This window comes from Scyliorhinus torazame, chromosome 11 (assembly GCF_047496885.1).
Source record: "Scyliorhinus torazame isolate Kashiwa2021f chromosome 11, sScyTor2.1, whole genome shotgun sequence".
Taxonomy (NCBI): Eukaryota; Metazoa; Chordata; class Chondrichthyes; order Carcharhiniformes; family Scyliorhinidae; genus Scyliorhinus; species Scyliorhinus torazame.
In genome coordinates this window covers 12,244,372-12,260,718 of record NC_092717.1, presented here as the reverse complement: position 1 = coordinate 12,260,718, position 16,347 = coordinate 12,244,372, and the positions used below count along the sequence as shown (strand labels likewise).

The following is a 16,347-nucleotide window of genomic DNA, read 5'->3' as shown; positions in this document are numbered from 1 at the left end:
CCCCCACAGGCCGCCCCCCCCCCCCGACTGTTCCCGCAGAGTTCCCGGCAGCAGTGACCAGGGGTGAACAGTGCCGGCGGGACTCTGTCATATCGGCGCGGCCGCTCGGCCCTCGGCCGCCCCGCCGATTCCAGCGGTGCTCCAGACGCACTGCCGCAAATGGCGCTGATTCTCCGCACCTCGGAGAACGCGCGCCAGCGTCGGGGCGCGGTTGCGGCGATTCTCCGGCACGGCGTGGGGCTCGGAGAATCGCCCCCGATATTTATGCTGAAGACACCAGTAACCATGGAAAGTTTAATTTCTGGCCATTGAGTTCACTGGTCTCAGTCAGGGAGGCAGCAGTTTGCTGCAGATGGTTCCTACGGGCGGGACCCTCCGTCCGGTCACCGCAGCAGGATTCTCCGGTCCCGCTGCGGAGAATGGGAGATTTGGATGAGCGCCAAATTCCCCGTCCCCGCTCACAGCGGTAGCGGGGCGGACTCGCAACGGAGATTCCCGGCCTCCACCTACGTGGCTAGGCTGGTTGGTGGATACCGGCCAGCATTCTCCTATTGGTGAGGCAGCGGATTACTGCTGATGCAGACCCCAGCGTCAAATAACCAGAAAATAACAGAAATGCACATTTTTATAGCACCCTTTAATGTCCCAAGGCATTTCACGGGCAGTATTTGACCCCGAGTCACATAAGGAGACATTATTAGGACAGGAGGCCAAAAGATGTGTTAAAGCGGTAGACCGCTTGATTTAAGAGAGGCCTTGTTTAGTTTGTTCATCACATGTAATCCCGAATAGGCACTGAGGCTCCAACAAAATGTGCGGATTCTTTTCATTCCTTTAGACATTTAAACTAATAGATCTGCAGCTGAGCACTGAGGTTGGGACCATTTAGATGCTTTACTGTAGGGGAAGGAGTTTATTGGAGCAGGGACTGCAGAGGGAGATATGGAAATGAGTAGCAAACTGCATTTGCATTTGAGAATATTGGGTCCAATTTTAACCTGCAATCCGCCCACTTGCAGAGTTAAAATCAGACTCATTCTGGCCCAGCTGACTAGAAGATGCAACAACGAGCAGGTGTTATTAGTGGTCTCAGTCTCTCAGGGGCAGGTATCAGGTCTCCAACTCCTGTTCACTAACAAAGGCCCCTGGAGGAAGCGGTTTGTATGCAGAATCAAGTAGAGCAGTCTAACATGGCGACAATGGTGAAAAGCTCCCTGTTTAAGTTCACACGTGGAGATCGTCCTGAACGATCGGCCCCCTTATCGTGAGACCCCCGTCTTTTAGATTCTGCGGCCAGCGGAAGCAATCTCTCAGCGTCCACCCTATCAAGCCCCTTTGAAATGTTGTAGGTTTCAATGAGATCACCTCTCATTCTTTCAAATTCCAGAGAATATAATCCCAATTTACTCAGCCTCTCATCACAGGGCGACCCCCTCCCCTCCAGGACCAATTTAGCGAATCTTTGCTGCACCGTGTCAAACGCAAGTGTATCCTTTCTTAGATAAAAACAGAAAATGCTGGAAAAACAATCAACAGGTCTAGCAGCATCTGCGGAGAGAAACAGAGTTAATGTTTTGAGCCCGATATGGAACTTTCTCGAACGTGGAGACCAAAACTCCGCACAGTGTTTCGGATGCGCCCTGACCAAAGCCCTGCACAATTGTAGCAAGACTTATTTATTCTTGTGCTCCAATCCCCTGCAGTTGAGGCCACCATGCCATTTGCCTTCCTAATTGATAACTAAGTCCCTTTGGAAGACGTTTGACTGTGAGTCAGCGGAGATGGAGTTCCAACTTTCCATCTTTCCCAGATTGCGGGCATGGCTCCCTGATGCCTCACCATATGTGATTCTCCAGCCGAGCACCGCAGTCAGCAGTTGTTCGAACAGGGCCCTGATGCTGAATTTGCTGGGGAAACCAGTGAGTCAGCCTAATGGGTCTCAGGGTAAATCATCTGTGAGCGCTGATAGCTTCGGGAAACAATGCAGCAGGAAGCAGCTGGCCAGTGTTAGCCATGGGCACTATGTTAAAGGATCACAGAGAATAACGTCAAAAGGAGAGCAAAGGAGGGACAAGGTGAGGTGTCTTTGGGTGGGGAGCGAGGGCTGACTTCTTTACGTGAAGCAATGTGATAGCTGTTACTTTGGGAATCACGCTCGGTAGATGATTTGGTGAGGCATTATAGAGAGTCATAACGCAACCTAGGACAGCCACAGGGTTGAAACCCCATCTCTGCTGACATCTCACAGTCAAAGGTCTTCCAAAGGGACTCAGTTGTCTGAGAAAGTGTTCTCACCCAAACCTCTTTCCGTCGTGAAGGTTGGGAAGCTTTGGAAACCTCTACCCCCAGAGATCTGTGGGTGCTCAGCTGTTGAGGGTGTTCAAAAATGAGATTGTTCGATTGGCGGCACAAAGAGACTCAAGGGATATCGGGAGAGGGCCGGAAAGTAGAGCTCGAAAAAGAAAAAAGACCTTATCGAACAGTGGAGAAGTTTGAGGATGGCCCACTCCAACTCTCTGATGTTTGAAGTGTAGAGCAGAGTATTACCTCATAACATCCTGTAAGATTACAAGTGTTGAAGGAATACTTTTAAAGAGTATGTACGCCTCGCCTCGTTTTTGCTTCAAAAGGAGGGCCACTGACCCACCCTGTTACTTCCAGTGAAGATACCCAAGTTGAGCTCCTAAAAGACTTTTAGAAACATTTGATTCCATGTCCCATGACCTTGAACCAAATATTTTCAACTGTAGCAATCTAAATGCTAATTTTCTCATTTCTTTCAAGTGCTTTATTTCGATGCAAATAGAGAGTAAATGTGTATTCTTACGTTTGTTGTCTTCTTTGTCAAGGGAAATTACAAGAAAGTTTAATATATAAAGGGAGGTATTTTCTGGTTCACTTCTATTATAAACAATGGCAGTCACAGATGATTTAAATGTTAGTGATTTTGTGTAGTGCTGCCCAATGTACACGGTGGCATGAAAATTGTTTCAATGATATGTTGGTTCTAAATGCAGAGGTTGTGAATAACTTAAAGTTAACAAATACAAACAACAGAGGGATATTTGAGTGTCTTGGGAGCTTAGACTGTGTGTGAAAGAAAGAATTGGATTTCTTGAATGCCTTTGGAGTATTGTGAGCAGTTTTGGGCCCCGCATCTCAGGATGTGCCGGCCTTGGAAAGGGTCCAGAGGAGGTTTACAAGAATGATCCCCGGAATGAACAGCTTGTCGTATGAGGAACGGTTGAGGACTCTGGGTCTGTACTCGTTGGGCCTTTACAACGCTGAGGGGGGATCTTATTGAAACTTCCAGGATACTGCGAGGCCTGGGTAGAGTGGAAGTGGAGAGGATGTTTCCACTTTTAGGGAAAAACTAGAACCCGAGGACACCATCTCAGACTAAAGGGACGATCCTTTAAAACAGAGACGAGGAGGAATTTCTTCAGCCAGAGGGTGGTGAATCTGTGGAACTCTTTGCCGCAGAAGATTGTCGAGGCCAAACCACTGAGTGTCTTTAAGACAGAGATAGATAGGTTCTTGATTAATAATGGGATCAGGAGTTATGGGGAAAAGGCAGGAGAATGGGGATGAGAAAAATATCAGCCGCGATTGAATGGCGGAGCAGACTCGATGGGCCGAGTGGCCTAATTCTGCACCTTATGATCACCAGACATCCCAACGTGCTTTACCTCCAATGAAGCACTTCAAGGAGTAGTCACTGTTGTGATGTAGGAAACAGGGCAGTCGATTTATGTACAGCAAGCCCCCCCCCAACTGCAATATGATAGTGACCAGATAGTTTTTAATGATGGAGGGATAAAAATTGGCAACCACATTACTGTGGGTCTGAGAGTCACGTGTAGGCCAGACCGGGTAAGGACGGCAGATTTCCTTCCCTAAAGGACATCAGTGAACCAGATGGGATTTGACAACAACCGATACTTGTCATTACTCAGATTAGCTTTTCATTCCAGATGTTTTATGAATTGAACTCAAACTCTAGCAACTGCTGTGGTGGGGTTCGAACCCATGTCCCCAGAGTATCAGCCTGGCTTCTGGATTACTAGGCCAGTGACATGACCACTACTCCCGCCATCTCCCCTATAATCACACAATGAGAAACAAAGCACAACAGGCTAAAGAGAGAGATACCAAAGATGTACATTACACTCATACACTCACTCACATCATCTCTTGATCCAAATAAAGGGATATGTTCAATACTTGGTGTTGGGCATGTTGCCTGTTTATTTAATTCGCTGGGGTTGACATTTTGCTGTGCCATTTTGATGGATGCATTTTCCTCTTTCTGCTAATTTAATAAAGACATTACTGCATTTAAGCAGATCAACACTCATTAAGATAAGAGGAATTTCATACAAGCACATTAGCACATTTAAACAGTAATTTAAGAGCATGCAGCGTGTAATGTGCATGGAATGATAATGAGACTTTTGCCGCTGTCTAGAAGTTAAAAATAAAATCTGTAGTTGGGAGATCTGATGCAAAAACCCAGAAAACAGGCAAGTTAACAGCGTTTAAATTTACAGAGGCTTGCACCTAACCTGCATAAGAATTGGTGAGGATCCTTTTTCAGTCCATCTTGCATCTTTAGTTTCAATGAGGTTATGTCAGGTCTGTGTTATTAAGTTGGTTTGCCCAAGTCAGGGCTTCTGCAGCCTAGAACTGGCACATCCAGGCTCTGAGCAACCTAACTAGTGGTCCTTAAGTTCCAACCATTACAGACTGTCATCACGAAAGAATACTTAATTGTTCTTATGGGCAGCACGGTAGCACAAGTGGATAGCACTGTGGCTTGACAGCGCCAGGGTCCCAGGTTCGATTTCCCGCTGGGCCACTGGCTGTGCGGAGTCTGCACGTTCTCCCCGTGTCTGCATGGGTTTCCTCCGGGTGCTCCAGTTTCCTCCCAGAGTCCAAAGACGTGCAGGTTAGGTGGACTGGCCATGCTAAATTGCCCTTAGTGTCCAAAAATGTCAGGAGGGCGTTATTGGGTTATGGGGATAGGGTGGAAGTGAGGGCTCAAGTGGGTCGGTGCAGACTCGATAGGCCGAATGGCCTCCTTCTGCACTATATGTTGTGTGTGTATCTGTGTAAATTGGCTGGAATTTAGAAGATTAAGGGGTGATCTGATCGAAGTATTCAGGATATTAACAGAGCACGACAGGGTAGATAAGCTATTTCCACTGGTTGGAGATTCTAAAACTAGGGGACATAGTCTAAAGATTAGGGCTATCCCATTTAGAGATGTTAAGAATAACTTCTTCACTCAAAGGGTGGTAGAGGTTTGGAAATCTCCCCCACAAACAGCAGCTGAAGTGAGAACAGTTGTTGAAGATATTAAGGGATGTGGGCCAAAGGCAAGTTTATGGAGTTAGGCCACAAATCAACCATGATCTCATGAAATGGTGAGACAGGCTCGAGGGGTTGAATTGCCTACTCCTGTTCCTAAAACTTCCAGGAATGTGGCATTGGCAGATTTCAAAAGACCCCCCCCCCCCATTTGCAGCTGTCCCACTCTTCCAACAAAGGGCCCCGAGAGGCAACTTATGTTTGGGGGGGGGGGGTGGTGGTGGTGGTGGTGGTGGTGGTTTGGTGGGAAGAGGGGCTGCAGTTCTGACCAAAATCCGGAGCTCGCCTGAATTATGTCAAGATCCAATGAATGGATTCAGCCCTGTCTGGGGCACTGACAGATTTAGGCCCCGAAATCTCAAGGTTGAACACGTTGTCATCATGCTGAGAGACCTGCGGAATGTTCCCGGCATCTTCTGTGATCATCTGCTGCTACTTAAATGGTACATGTACCTTCATCAGAATATTTTGTCCTTATTTTTGTGCCATATAGGGGAGAAAAGGTGAAGGTTCACCTGCGAGACGTTAAATCCACATCAATGAGTGCAGCAGAAAGGAATGCCTCGAAAATGAAAAACATACCCTTGCTTGGTGTCGTTTATTAACAGTCTCATCACTTCACATATTAACTGGCATTTACTCCACCCCTCAAAAACAACTGGCGTATGAATATGATGCATTATTGATCGGGTTTATATCCTGCTGTTAATGCAAGGTGGCTTAATTCAAATTACGTTAACTTGATTATTTTAAAGCAAACAAAAACAAATTTTATTTAAATGTCTTAATTTGAACCGCTGGATAATATGAGCAAAAAGCGATTTTAACAGGCGTATGCTGTATGAATTGTATGTTAAATGGAATATTTTACACTTACTCCATTATTATGGCCTTAAACATGATATACAAAGGTGCCCATGTTCTTAACTTTATTTTCAGTGGTCTTTCTTGTAGATACAGAAACATGGAACCTAATATTTTTCAACAAAGTTCATTGCATCTTGACATAGGTGTAATGGAAAATAGCTATGCCTATCGGCAGAGTTTCCAGTAAAGTAACATTAAGGCAATTATTAATGTTTTACTAAACGTTTTGGCATGATAAAAAGACAAAGTTGTCCGGCGGTTGCTTACGCAGATCAATAAACTCCCCATTTGAACACAAATTGCCATTTGTTGCTTGGGCCAGGGGAAACGGCTCCACAGCACTGTGTGTGTAAAAGCTGCTGAAACATTTTCCCCACACGCACCATGTAAACGTTAGGGTGCTGTAACAAAGATAAAGCAGCATTACATGTTGTAAAGCTGCAAACACCAAGGGTGTTAGACTAACCTGAAACTAATGCTAACTCTTAGCACTGAGAATGATTGTTTGATAACTAAATTCCATAGGAATGGGCAACAAGCCATTCCCTATGTGAGTGCTCTTTTCAATTGCACTGTTCTTGTAAGTGAAATAATATTTTATTACCTTTATACTTACACGTGTATCCCCGATTGTTTTCTTTTTCCTCGCAATAGTAACTTCTAGTGTGTAAAAATGGCAATGTTACACTCGCCACAACCTCAAGGTGACAGTGGTCAACTTTCTCACAGCTTGCATGCAATAACTGGCATTTACATCCCCATGCACGTCACAAGATCAAATGCCTGTGCACTTGTAAACAATGCTAATATGCAAGTTGCAAATACAACACTAAAGAACCCTCTCCCATACCCTCTTTTAATTAGGGAATGGTGCGCTTTCCCAGGTCCCAATAGAAAAATGTTAGTATTATTTGCTTGGTGCCAGACATTTTCTACTGGAGATGCAGAACAAATGCAAACCATCCACATCTTTCCTCAATACTGAATCCTGCTGCTCTTCAATTAGAAAATGTTTCCTCTGTCATTTGCGATTTAAGAATCCAGTGGGTGACGTGAAACGTGCTCCAGCCACCCTCTACCCTTTTTGCATTCTCTAATCGATTCAGTTGAAAATGAATGGGCAGGTAGATGTGGAGAGTCATTATTAACGTTGGTTTTCCAATATATTGCCAGTTTATGTATGGTAACATGCTTCTAGAGAATACATACTAGGAAAAGCCGAGTGATCATGTGTGAATAAGTGTGGTTTCGGAATGTATATGTAAAATAAAATAATGCACCTAAACACACTGTGTTTGTCCCAGTTAAAATAAAGTTACAATTATAATTCAACGGCAAAGATCATTAATGTCATTTATTTTGTGTGCGTGTTACAAACACTCACGCAAGCAGAGATTCAGTCGCGCAATATACTAAGATTTTCACAAGACGGCAGCCACCACTAGCTAGAATGAAATCCGCGTAGCCTTGGCTGTCGAGGAAGTCAATAAGGCTGACCCAGTCAGGCTGGTGTACCAAGGAGTGATTGGCAGGGCTTTGGCACTTAAAAGCAGCCCTTGAGCCTCATCATGTACGGGCCTAGGGTCCTCTCGACAATACAAGCTCCATGTCCCCATGATAGCTTGAACTGCAAGACTGTGCTTTCTTAAAATGTCAAAGTAGCACCAATCTGCTTCACCAATCCATGCAGAGTTTTCAACTTCCTCGAGGGACTGTGGTTGATTAATTGCTGCCGCAGAATAAGCCATCAGCCCAGGGCAAGTCCTTATCTATTGCCCCTCCTGCCATGATCTAGCTGCACTCCGTAGAGTACTGTGGATAAATGCGGGGCCAGATCCCTGCCCATCATTGAAGAGCACAAAGCCTACTTGTCGAGATGTCTTCAGGCCAATCCTCGAACCCCCTTTTTTTCCTCAGATGAATGAGTCTCCCTTCAGTACGGAATGCAAGGTCTCAGTGGTAACGGGCATAGTGTTTGTAAGTAACAATGCTTCCGTGCTTGGGCCCCTGCTGTTTGGTATGCTGTTTTGTGACATGGTGCACAAAATCCTCCCTTCGGTCCATCCACCATCAAACAGCATTGCTCTCCTCTATCATTCCCATGCACAGCTCTTAAGATTTCGGAAGGGCTACACTTGCGTAAACGTGAACCTTGATGGATTAACAAACAACTTGAGAATGGAAACAGGAGAAGAACATTAAGCAGGTGACCAGAATTTGAAAGGAACCTAAAAGAATAAGTCTACTGCTGAAGATGCAGTACATAATGGTTTTAAAAGCTTTCGGTAAAAAGGCACACAGCCATCGCGCTGGTGCTGGCTTTTTGAAGGAACTGCCCAATTAGTCCCACGTCCCCGGTTCTTTCCCCATTGCCCAGCCAACATTTCAATCTTATGATTTGAAAAGGAAATAAATCCAATATGGTCTCACATTCAAGAATGCAACAAAACAAACTTACCCAATTGGCTTTCTTTCATCCCATTACCACTAGTAACAGTAGCATGGTGGCCCTGTTTGGGGGACCGAACAAGAGTTCACATTCCACCATCACATCTGGGGAATTCAGTTAACTAAACAAATCCAGAATTAAAAAGCTATCATCAATAATGGCAACTAACTGAATTGGTGTACAAGCTCCCCCTGGTTCAGTAATACCGTTTAGGGAAGGGAATTGCCTGGTCTGGCGTTAGATGTGACTCCAGGTTCACTGCAGTTGATTCTTAACTGCCTCCAAAATTGCCCAGCAAGCCACACAGTTGTACCAAACGAATACAATAAAGTATAATAAATTAAACCTGACAGCCAAGCTTTAGACCATAGAACATAGAAAAATACAGCACAGAACAGGCCCTTCGGCCCACGATGTTGTGCCGAACCTTTGTCCTAGATTAATCATAGATTATCATTGAATTTACAGTGCAGAAGGAGGCCATTCGGCCCATTGAGTCTGCACCGGCTCTTGGAAAGAGCACCCTACCCAAAGTCAACACCTCCACCCAACACTAAGGGCAATTTTGGACACTAAGGGCAATTTATCATGGCCAATCAACCTAACCTGCACATCTTTGGACTGTGGGAGGAAACCGGAGCACCTGGAGGAAACCCACGCAGACACGGGGAGGATATGCAGACTCCGCACAGGCAGTGACCCAAGCCGGAATCGAACCTGGGACCCTGGAGCTGTGAAGCAATTGTGCTATCCACAATGCTACCGTGCTGCCCTTAAGAACAAATAAATCTACACTATATCATTTTACCGTAATCCACGTACCTATCCAATAGCTGCTTGAAGGTCCCTAATGTTTCCGACTCAACTACTTCCACAGGCAGTGCATTCCATGCCCCCACTACTCTCTGGGTAAAGAACCTACCTCTGACATCCCCCCTATATCTTCCACCATTCACCTTAAATTTATGTCCCCTTGTAATGGTTTGTTCCACCCGGGGAAAAGGTCTCTGACTGTCTACTCTATCTATTCCCCTGATTATCTTATAAACCTCTATCAAGTCGCCCCTCATCCTTCTCCGTTCTAATGAGAAAAGGCCTAGCACCCACAACCTTTCCTCGTAAGACCTGCTCTCCAATCCAGGCAACATACTGGTAAATCTCCTTTGCACCTTTTCCAAAGCTTCCACATCCTTCCTAAAATGAGGCGACCAGAACTGTACACAGTACTCCAAATGTGGCCTTACCAAAGTTTTGTACAGCTGCATCATCACCTCACGGCTCTTAAATTCAATCCCTCTGTTAATGAACGCTAGCACACCATAGGCCTTCTTCACAGCTCTATCCATTTGAGTGGCAACTTTCAAAGATGTATGAACATAGACCCCAAGATCTCTCTGCTCCTCCACATTGCCAAGAACTCTACCGTTAACCCTGTATTCCGCATTCACATTTGTCCTTCCAAAATGGACAACCTCACAATTTTCAGGGTTAAATTCCATCTGCCACTTCTCAGCCCAGCTATGCATCCTATCTATGTCTCTTTGCAGCCGACAACAGCCCTCCTCACTATCCACAACTCCACCAATCTTCTTATGGGCTGCAAATTTACTGACCCACCCTTCAACTCCCTCATCCAAGTCATTAATGAAAATCACAAACAGCAGAGGACCCAGAACTGATCCCTGCGGTACGCCACTGGTAACTGGGATCCAGGCTGAATATTTGCCATCCACCACCACTCTCTGACTTCTATCGGTTAGCCAGTTCGTTATCCAACTGGCCAAATTTCCCACTATCCCATGCCTCCTTACTTTCTGCAGAAGCCTACCATGGGGAACCTTATCAAATGCCTTACTAAAATCCATGTACACTACATCCACTGCTTTACCTTCATCCACATGCTTGGTCACCTCCTCAAAGAATTCCATAAGACTTGTAAGGCAAGACCTACCCCTCACAAATCCGTGCTGACTATCCCTAATCAAGCAGTGTCTTTCCAGATGCTCAGAAATCCTATCCTTTAGTACCCTTTCCATGACTTTGCCTACCACCGAAGTAAGACTAACTGGCCTGTAATTCCCAGGGTTATCCCTAGTCCCTTTTTTGAACAGGGGCACGACATTCGCCACTCTCCAATCCCCTGGTACCACCCCTGTTGACAGTGAGGACGAAAAGATCATTGCCAACGGCTCTGCAATTTCATCTCTTGCTTCCCATAGAATCCTTGGATATATCCCGTCAGTCCCGGGGGACTTGTCTATCCTCCAGTTTTTCAAAATGCCCAACACATCTTCCTTCCTAACAAGTATTTCCTCGAGCTTACCAGTCTGTTTCACACTGTCCTCTCCAACAATATGGCCCCTCTCATTTGTAAATACAGAAGAAAAGTACTCGTTCAAGACCTCTCCTATTTCTTCAGACTCAATACACAATCTCCCGCTACTGTCCTTGATCGGACCTACCCTCGCTCTAGTCATTCTCATATTTCTCACATATGTGTAAAAGGCCTTGGGGTTTTCCTTGCTCCTACCCGCCAAAGATTGTTCATGCCCTCTCCTAGCTCTCCCAATCCCTTTCTTCAGTTCCCTCCTGGCTATCTTGTATCCCTCCAACGCCCTGTCTGAACCTTGTTTCCTCAGCCTTACATAAGTCTCCTTTTTTCTCTTAACAAGACATTCAACCTCTCTTGTCAACCATGGTTCCCTCACTCGACCATCTCTTCCCTGCCTGACAGGGACATACATATCAAGGACACGTAGTACCTGTTCCTTGAACAAGTTCCACATTTCACTTGTGTCCTTCCCTGACAGCCCATGTTTCCAACTTATGCACTTCAATTCTTGTCTGACAACATCGTATTTACCCGTCCCCCAATTGTAAACCTTGCCCTGTTGCACGCACCTATCACTCTCCATTACTAAAGTGAAAGTCACAGAATTGTGGTCACTATCTCCAAAATGCTCCCCCACTAACAAATCTATCACTTGCCCTGGTTCATTACCAAGTACTAAATCCAATATTGCCCCTCCTCTGGTCGGACAATCTACATACTGTGTTAGAAAAGCTTCCTGGACACACTGCACAAACACCACCCCATCCAAACTATTTGATCTAAAGAGTTTCCACTCAATGTTTGGGAAGTTAAAGTCACCCATGACTACTACCCTGTGACTTCTGCACCTTTCCAAAATCTGTTTCGCAATCTGTTCCTCCACATCTCTGCTACTATTGGGGGGCCTATAGGAAACTCCTAACAAGGTGACTGCTCCTTTCCTATTTCTGACTTCAACCCATACTACCTCAGTAGGCTGATACTCCTCAAACTGCCTTTCTGCAGCTGTTATACTATCTCTAATTAACAATGCCACCCCCCCCCACCTCTTTTACCACCCTCCCTAATCTCATTGAAACATCTATAACCAGGGACCTCCAACAACCATTTCTGCCCCTCTTCTATCCAAGTTTCCGTGAGGGCCACCACATCGTAGTCCCAAGTACCGATCCATGCCGTAAGTTCACCCACCTTATTCCTGATGCTTCTTGCGTTGAAGTATACACACTTCAACCCATCTCCGCGCCTGCAAGTACTCTCCTTTGTCAGTGTTCCCTTCCCCACTGCCTCATTACACGCTTTGGCGTCCTGAATATCGGCTACCTTAGTTGCTGGACTACAAATCCGGTTCCCATTCCCCTGCCAAATTAGTTTAAACCCTCCCGAAGAGTACTAGAAAACCTCTCTCCCAGGATATTGGTGCCCCTCTGGTTCAGATGCAACCCGTCCTGCTTGTACAGGTCCCATCTTCCCCAGAATGCGCTCCAATTATCCAAATACCTGAAGTCCTTCCTCCTACACCATTCCTGCAGCCACGTGTTCAGCTGCACTCTCTCCCTATTCCTAGCCTCGCTATCACGTGGCACCGGCAACAAACCAGAGATGACAACTCTGTCTGCCCTGGCTTTTAACTTCCAGCCTAACTCCCTAAACTCGTTTATTACCTCCACACCCCTTTTCCTACCTACGTCGTTGGTACCAATGTGCACCACGGCTTCTGGCTGCTCCCCCTCTCCCTTAAGGATCCTGAAGACACGATCCGAGACATCCCTAGCCCCGGCACCCGGGAGGCAACATACCTTCCGGGAGTCTCGCTCGTGACCACAAAATCTCCTATCTATTCCCCTAACCATTGAATCTCCTACAACTATTGCTTTTCTATTCTCCCCCCTTCCCTTCTGAGCCCCAGAGCCAGACTCAGTGCCAGAGACCTGGCCGCTAGGGCCTTCCCCCGGTAGGTCATCCCCCCCCCCAACAGCATCCAAAACGGTATACTTGTTTTGAAGGGGAATGGCCACGAGGGATCCCTGCACTGTCTGCCTGTTTGTTTTTTTTCCCCTGACTGTAACCCAGCTATTCTTGTCCTGTACCTTGGGTGTGGTTACCTCCCTGTAACTCTTCTCTATCACCCCCTCTGCCTCCCGGATGATCCGAAGTTCATCCAGCTTCAGCTCCAGTTCCCTAACACGGTCTTTGAGGAGCTGGAGTTGGGTGCACTTCCCACAGGTATAGTCAGCGGGGACACCGGTGGTATCCCTCACCACCCACATCCTACAGGAGGAGCATGCAACTGGCCTAGCCTCCATCCCCTCTTACCTTACAGAATATAGCTGCCCTGTGGACCAACTGGATCTCCGCCCTCCGACTCTGCTCCCAGTCAGCTGCACTCTCTGTAAACTCCTGGCTCTCTTCTCACTCTTTGCGGTAATGTAGGAAACAAAATGAAAGGAGCACCTTACTCCCTCCTCACCTAACTCCCTCAGTCACCAAACTCTCACTATAGCAATCAAATGCATCAAATTCAGCACGCCCTCAGTCACCAAACTCTCACTTTCGCACTCAAATGCACCAAATTCAGCACTCAGTGCAAAGTCTGCACTGTAGGGGATCACTTTTATACTGTGAATCTAGCCTCTGAAAACTGGCCTAATCCAATTAACTAATTAACAAGCTCCAGCTGCAAGTGCCTACAAGTAGAAGCTTTGTTTAAAGCTGATTGAAAATTCACCTTCTTCTAAACCAAACAGCAACTTTTAAGTTAATTAATTAAATAAAAGAAAGACTAGACTTTAGATAAAAATGAAGCCTTATACTCCCTCAGTCACTAAACTCTCACTATAGCACTCAAATGCACCAAATTCAGCACTCAGTGCGCAAAACATGAAAGGTTCAAACAGTCTGGTCAACCATGGAAAGTTCTCATTAATATCTGGGGTCTTGTGCCAAAGTTGGGAGAGCTGTCCCACAAACTAGTAATACAAAAGTCCGACTTTGTTGCACCCAAAGGCAAATAACATCTCAGAACACCCCCCTTACCATCCCATCCCTGGCTGTGTCCTGGGCTACTTGTAGGACAGGCCAATGAGAAGAGGTGGCACAGTGGCATTTAGCCAGGAGGGTGTATTCCTGGGAGTCTTCAACATTGTCACTCCATGACAAAGAAAACCCTTGTTGATGAATAATAGCTGCTCTTTAAGCTGAAAATCAGTAATCCATAGAATCTACACACTGCATAAGGTGCCCATTCGGCCCATCAAGTCTGGACTGATCCTCTGAAAGAGCACCCTACCGAGGTTCACTCCCCCGCCCTATCCCTGTAAATCCCACTAACCTGCACATCTTTGGACACTAAGGGGCAATTTATCATGGGCCAATCCACCTAAACTGTACACCTTTGGACTGTGGGAGGAAACCAGAGCACCCAGAGGAAACCCATGCAGACACAGGGAGAACATGCAAACTCCACACAGTCACCCAAGGCCAGAATCAAATGCGGGTCCCTGGCGCTGAGGCAGCAGTGCTAACCACTGTTTCTCCATATTGGTAACCAGTTGGAAGAAGCATTGTATCTAGCAAAGGCATAAATGTACTCTGGGTAGCAAACTTTAACACCCACCATCCAGAATGTGTCTACTGGCCAGGCTGGGATAGCAGCAGATGGGGAGTGCAGCTTTGAATGAGTTTGGCATCAAGGGAACCGAATGGGAATTAGGGTGAAAACAGTTCTCTGTTGGCTGACCTCACATCTAGCACAAAAGATGATTGTGGTCATTGCAGGCCGATAATTTCGGAGGCCAACATCTTCAGCTGCTTCATCAATAAAGCCCCACCGTCAACATCTTGGGGGCTCACCCTTGATTTCTGTCGCTGTAAGAGCATGTCAGAGGCTGGGGCAGCACAGTGATTAGCACTGCTGCCACATAGCATCAGGGACCCGGGTTTAATTCCAGCCTTAGGTGACTGTCTGTGTCGAGTTTGCAATTCTCCCCGTGTCTGCGTGGATTTCGTACAGGTGCTCTGGTTTCCTCCCACAGTCCAAAGGTGCACAGGTTAGCTGGATTTGCTAATCTAAATCATCCCTTAGTGTCCAAAAGGTTAGGTGGGGTGACAGGGATAGGCGGGGGAGTGGGCCTAGGTAGGATGGTCTTCAGAGGGTCGGTGCAGACTCAATGTGCCGAATGGCCTCCTTCTGCATTGTAGGGATTCTCTGATTCTGTGATGAATTCTGCTATGAGTTAACTCACCATCTGGTACCCCAAAGCCTGTCCACCGTCTACAAGGCACAAATCAGGATTGTGAGGGAATACTCTCAATTTGCCTGGAGGAATGCAGCTCCAACAATGCTCAAGAAGCTCAACACCACCCAGGACAAAGCAGCCGCTTAATTGGCACCCCACACACCACCTTAAACATTCACACCCTCCACCACCAGCACACTTTGTGTACAGTCTGCAAAGTCGCTACAACAGCTCACCAAGATTTTGACACCTCCCAAACCACTGATGACCTCTGCTGCCCAGAAGAACAATGTCAGCAGGCACATGGGTACACCATCCTGCATTGGAAATATATTGGCTGCTTTTTGCTGTGACAAAATCCTGGAACTCCATAACAGCCATGTGGGAGTGCTTACCCCACACAGACTGCAGGAGATTTAAGGTAGCAACTCCTTCCCAAGGGCAGACCCACATCCCACGAATAAAAAAATGTATCAAGGATATCCGAGAGTTGGGGTGTGGGTGGGTGGCGGGGGAGGGGGCACAGGTACAACAATTGCGCAGAGTGCCACTGGCCTAGGAATGGAGAAAACTGAAAAATAATATCAGTTTGGGCTCCGATTTCTATTCGGCGCATCACAATCTTTCAAACTCAACATTGAACCACAGAAAGTTTAATTAGTTATCAATTTCAATATTGTCAGACTTTAACCATTGATGCAGAAGCAGATGTTGGTCATGTTTTTGCAGTTACCATTCACACCTCCTCTAGACACAGCTTTTGATTCTTTACTTTTCCCAGTGCCAAACCCTTTTGCCTTGAACCATCGTCTCTTTTGTCATTTGAATCACTCCCGTGAATCACTCAACAAAGCCTTCAGGGCCTTTTACCAAGGGCCGTACATCTCAGAGCCCCCAAATGGGGGAGTCCGGGATGAAACGGTTCTTTGATGGACTGGACATACCAGTCGTGGGGGGCAGAAAACAGGGCCTGGAAGCACCACTAGCACTGGGAGAGATCATGGACAGCATCAAGTCCATGCAGGCGGGGAAGGCGTCGGGGACTTCTACAAAAAACGTGCAACAGCACTGGCCCCGCACCTGCAGGAGAT

General features: G+C 46.5%; 1 protein-coding gene across 5 annotated transcripts in view; it reads left to right on the top strand.

Annotated features, from left to right (window-relative positions):
- Positions 1 to 7,569, top strand: part of LOC140385128 (myelin basic protein) — a 213,178-nt gene extending 205,609 nt beyond the window's left edge. For all 5 annotated transcript variants that reach the window (XM_072466963.1, XM_072466965.1, XM_072466964.1 and 2 more), the window contains one exon: positions 5,864 to 7,569. In XM_072466963.1, coding sequence (XP_072323064.1) covers positions 5,864 to 5,899 — 36 coding nt within the window. In that variant the 3' untranslated portion in view covers positions 5,900 to 7,569. The remainder of the gene's footprint in view (positions 1 to 5,863) is intronic.
- Positions 7,570 to 16,347: the final 8,778 nt, after the last annotated feature.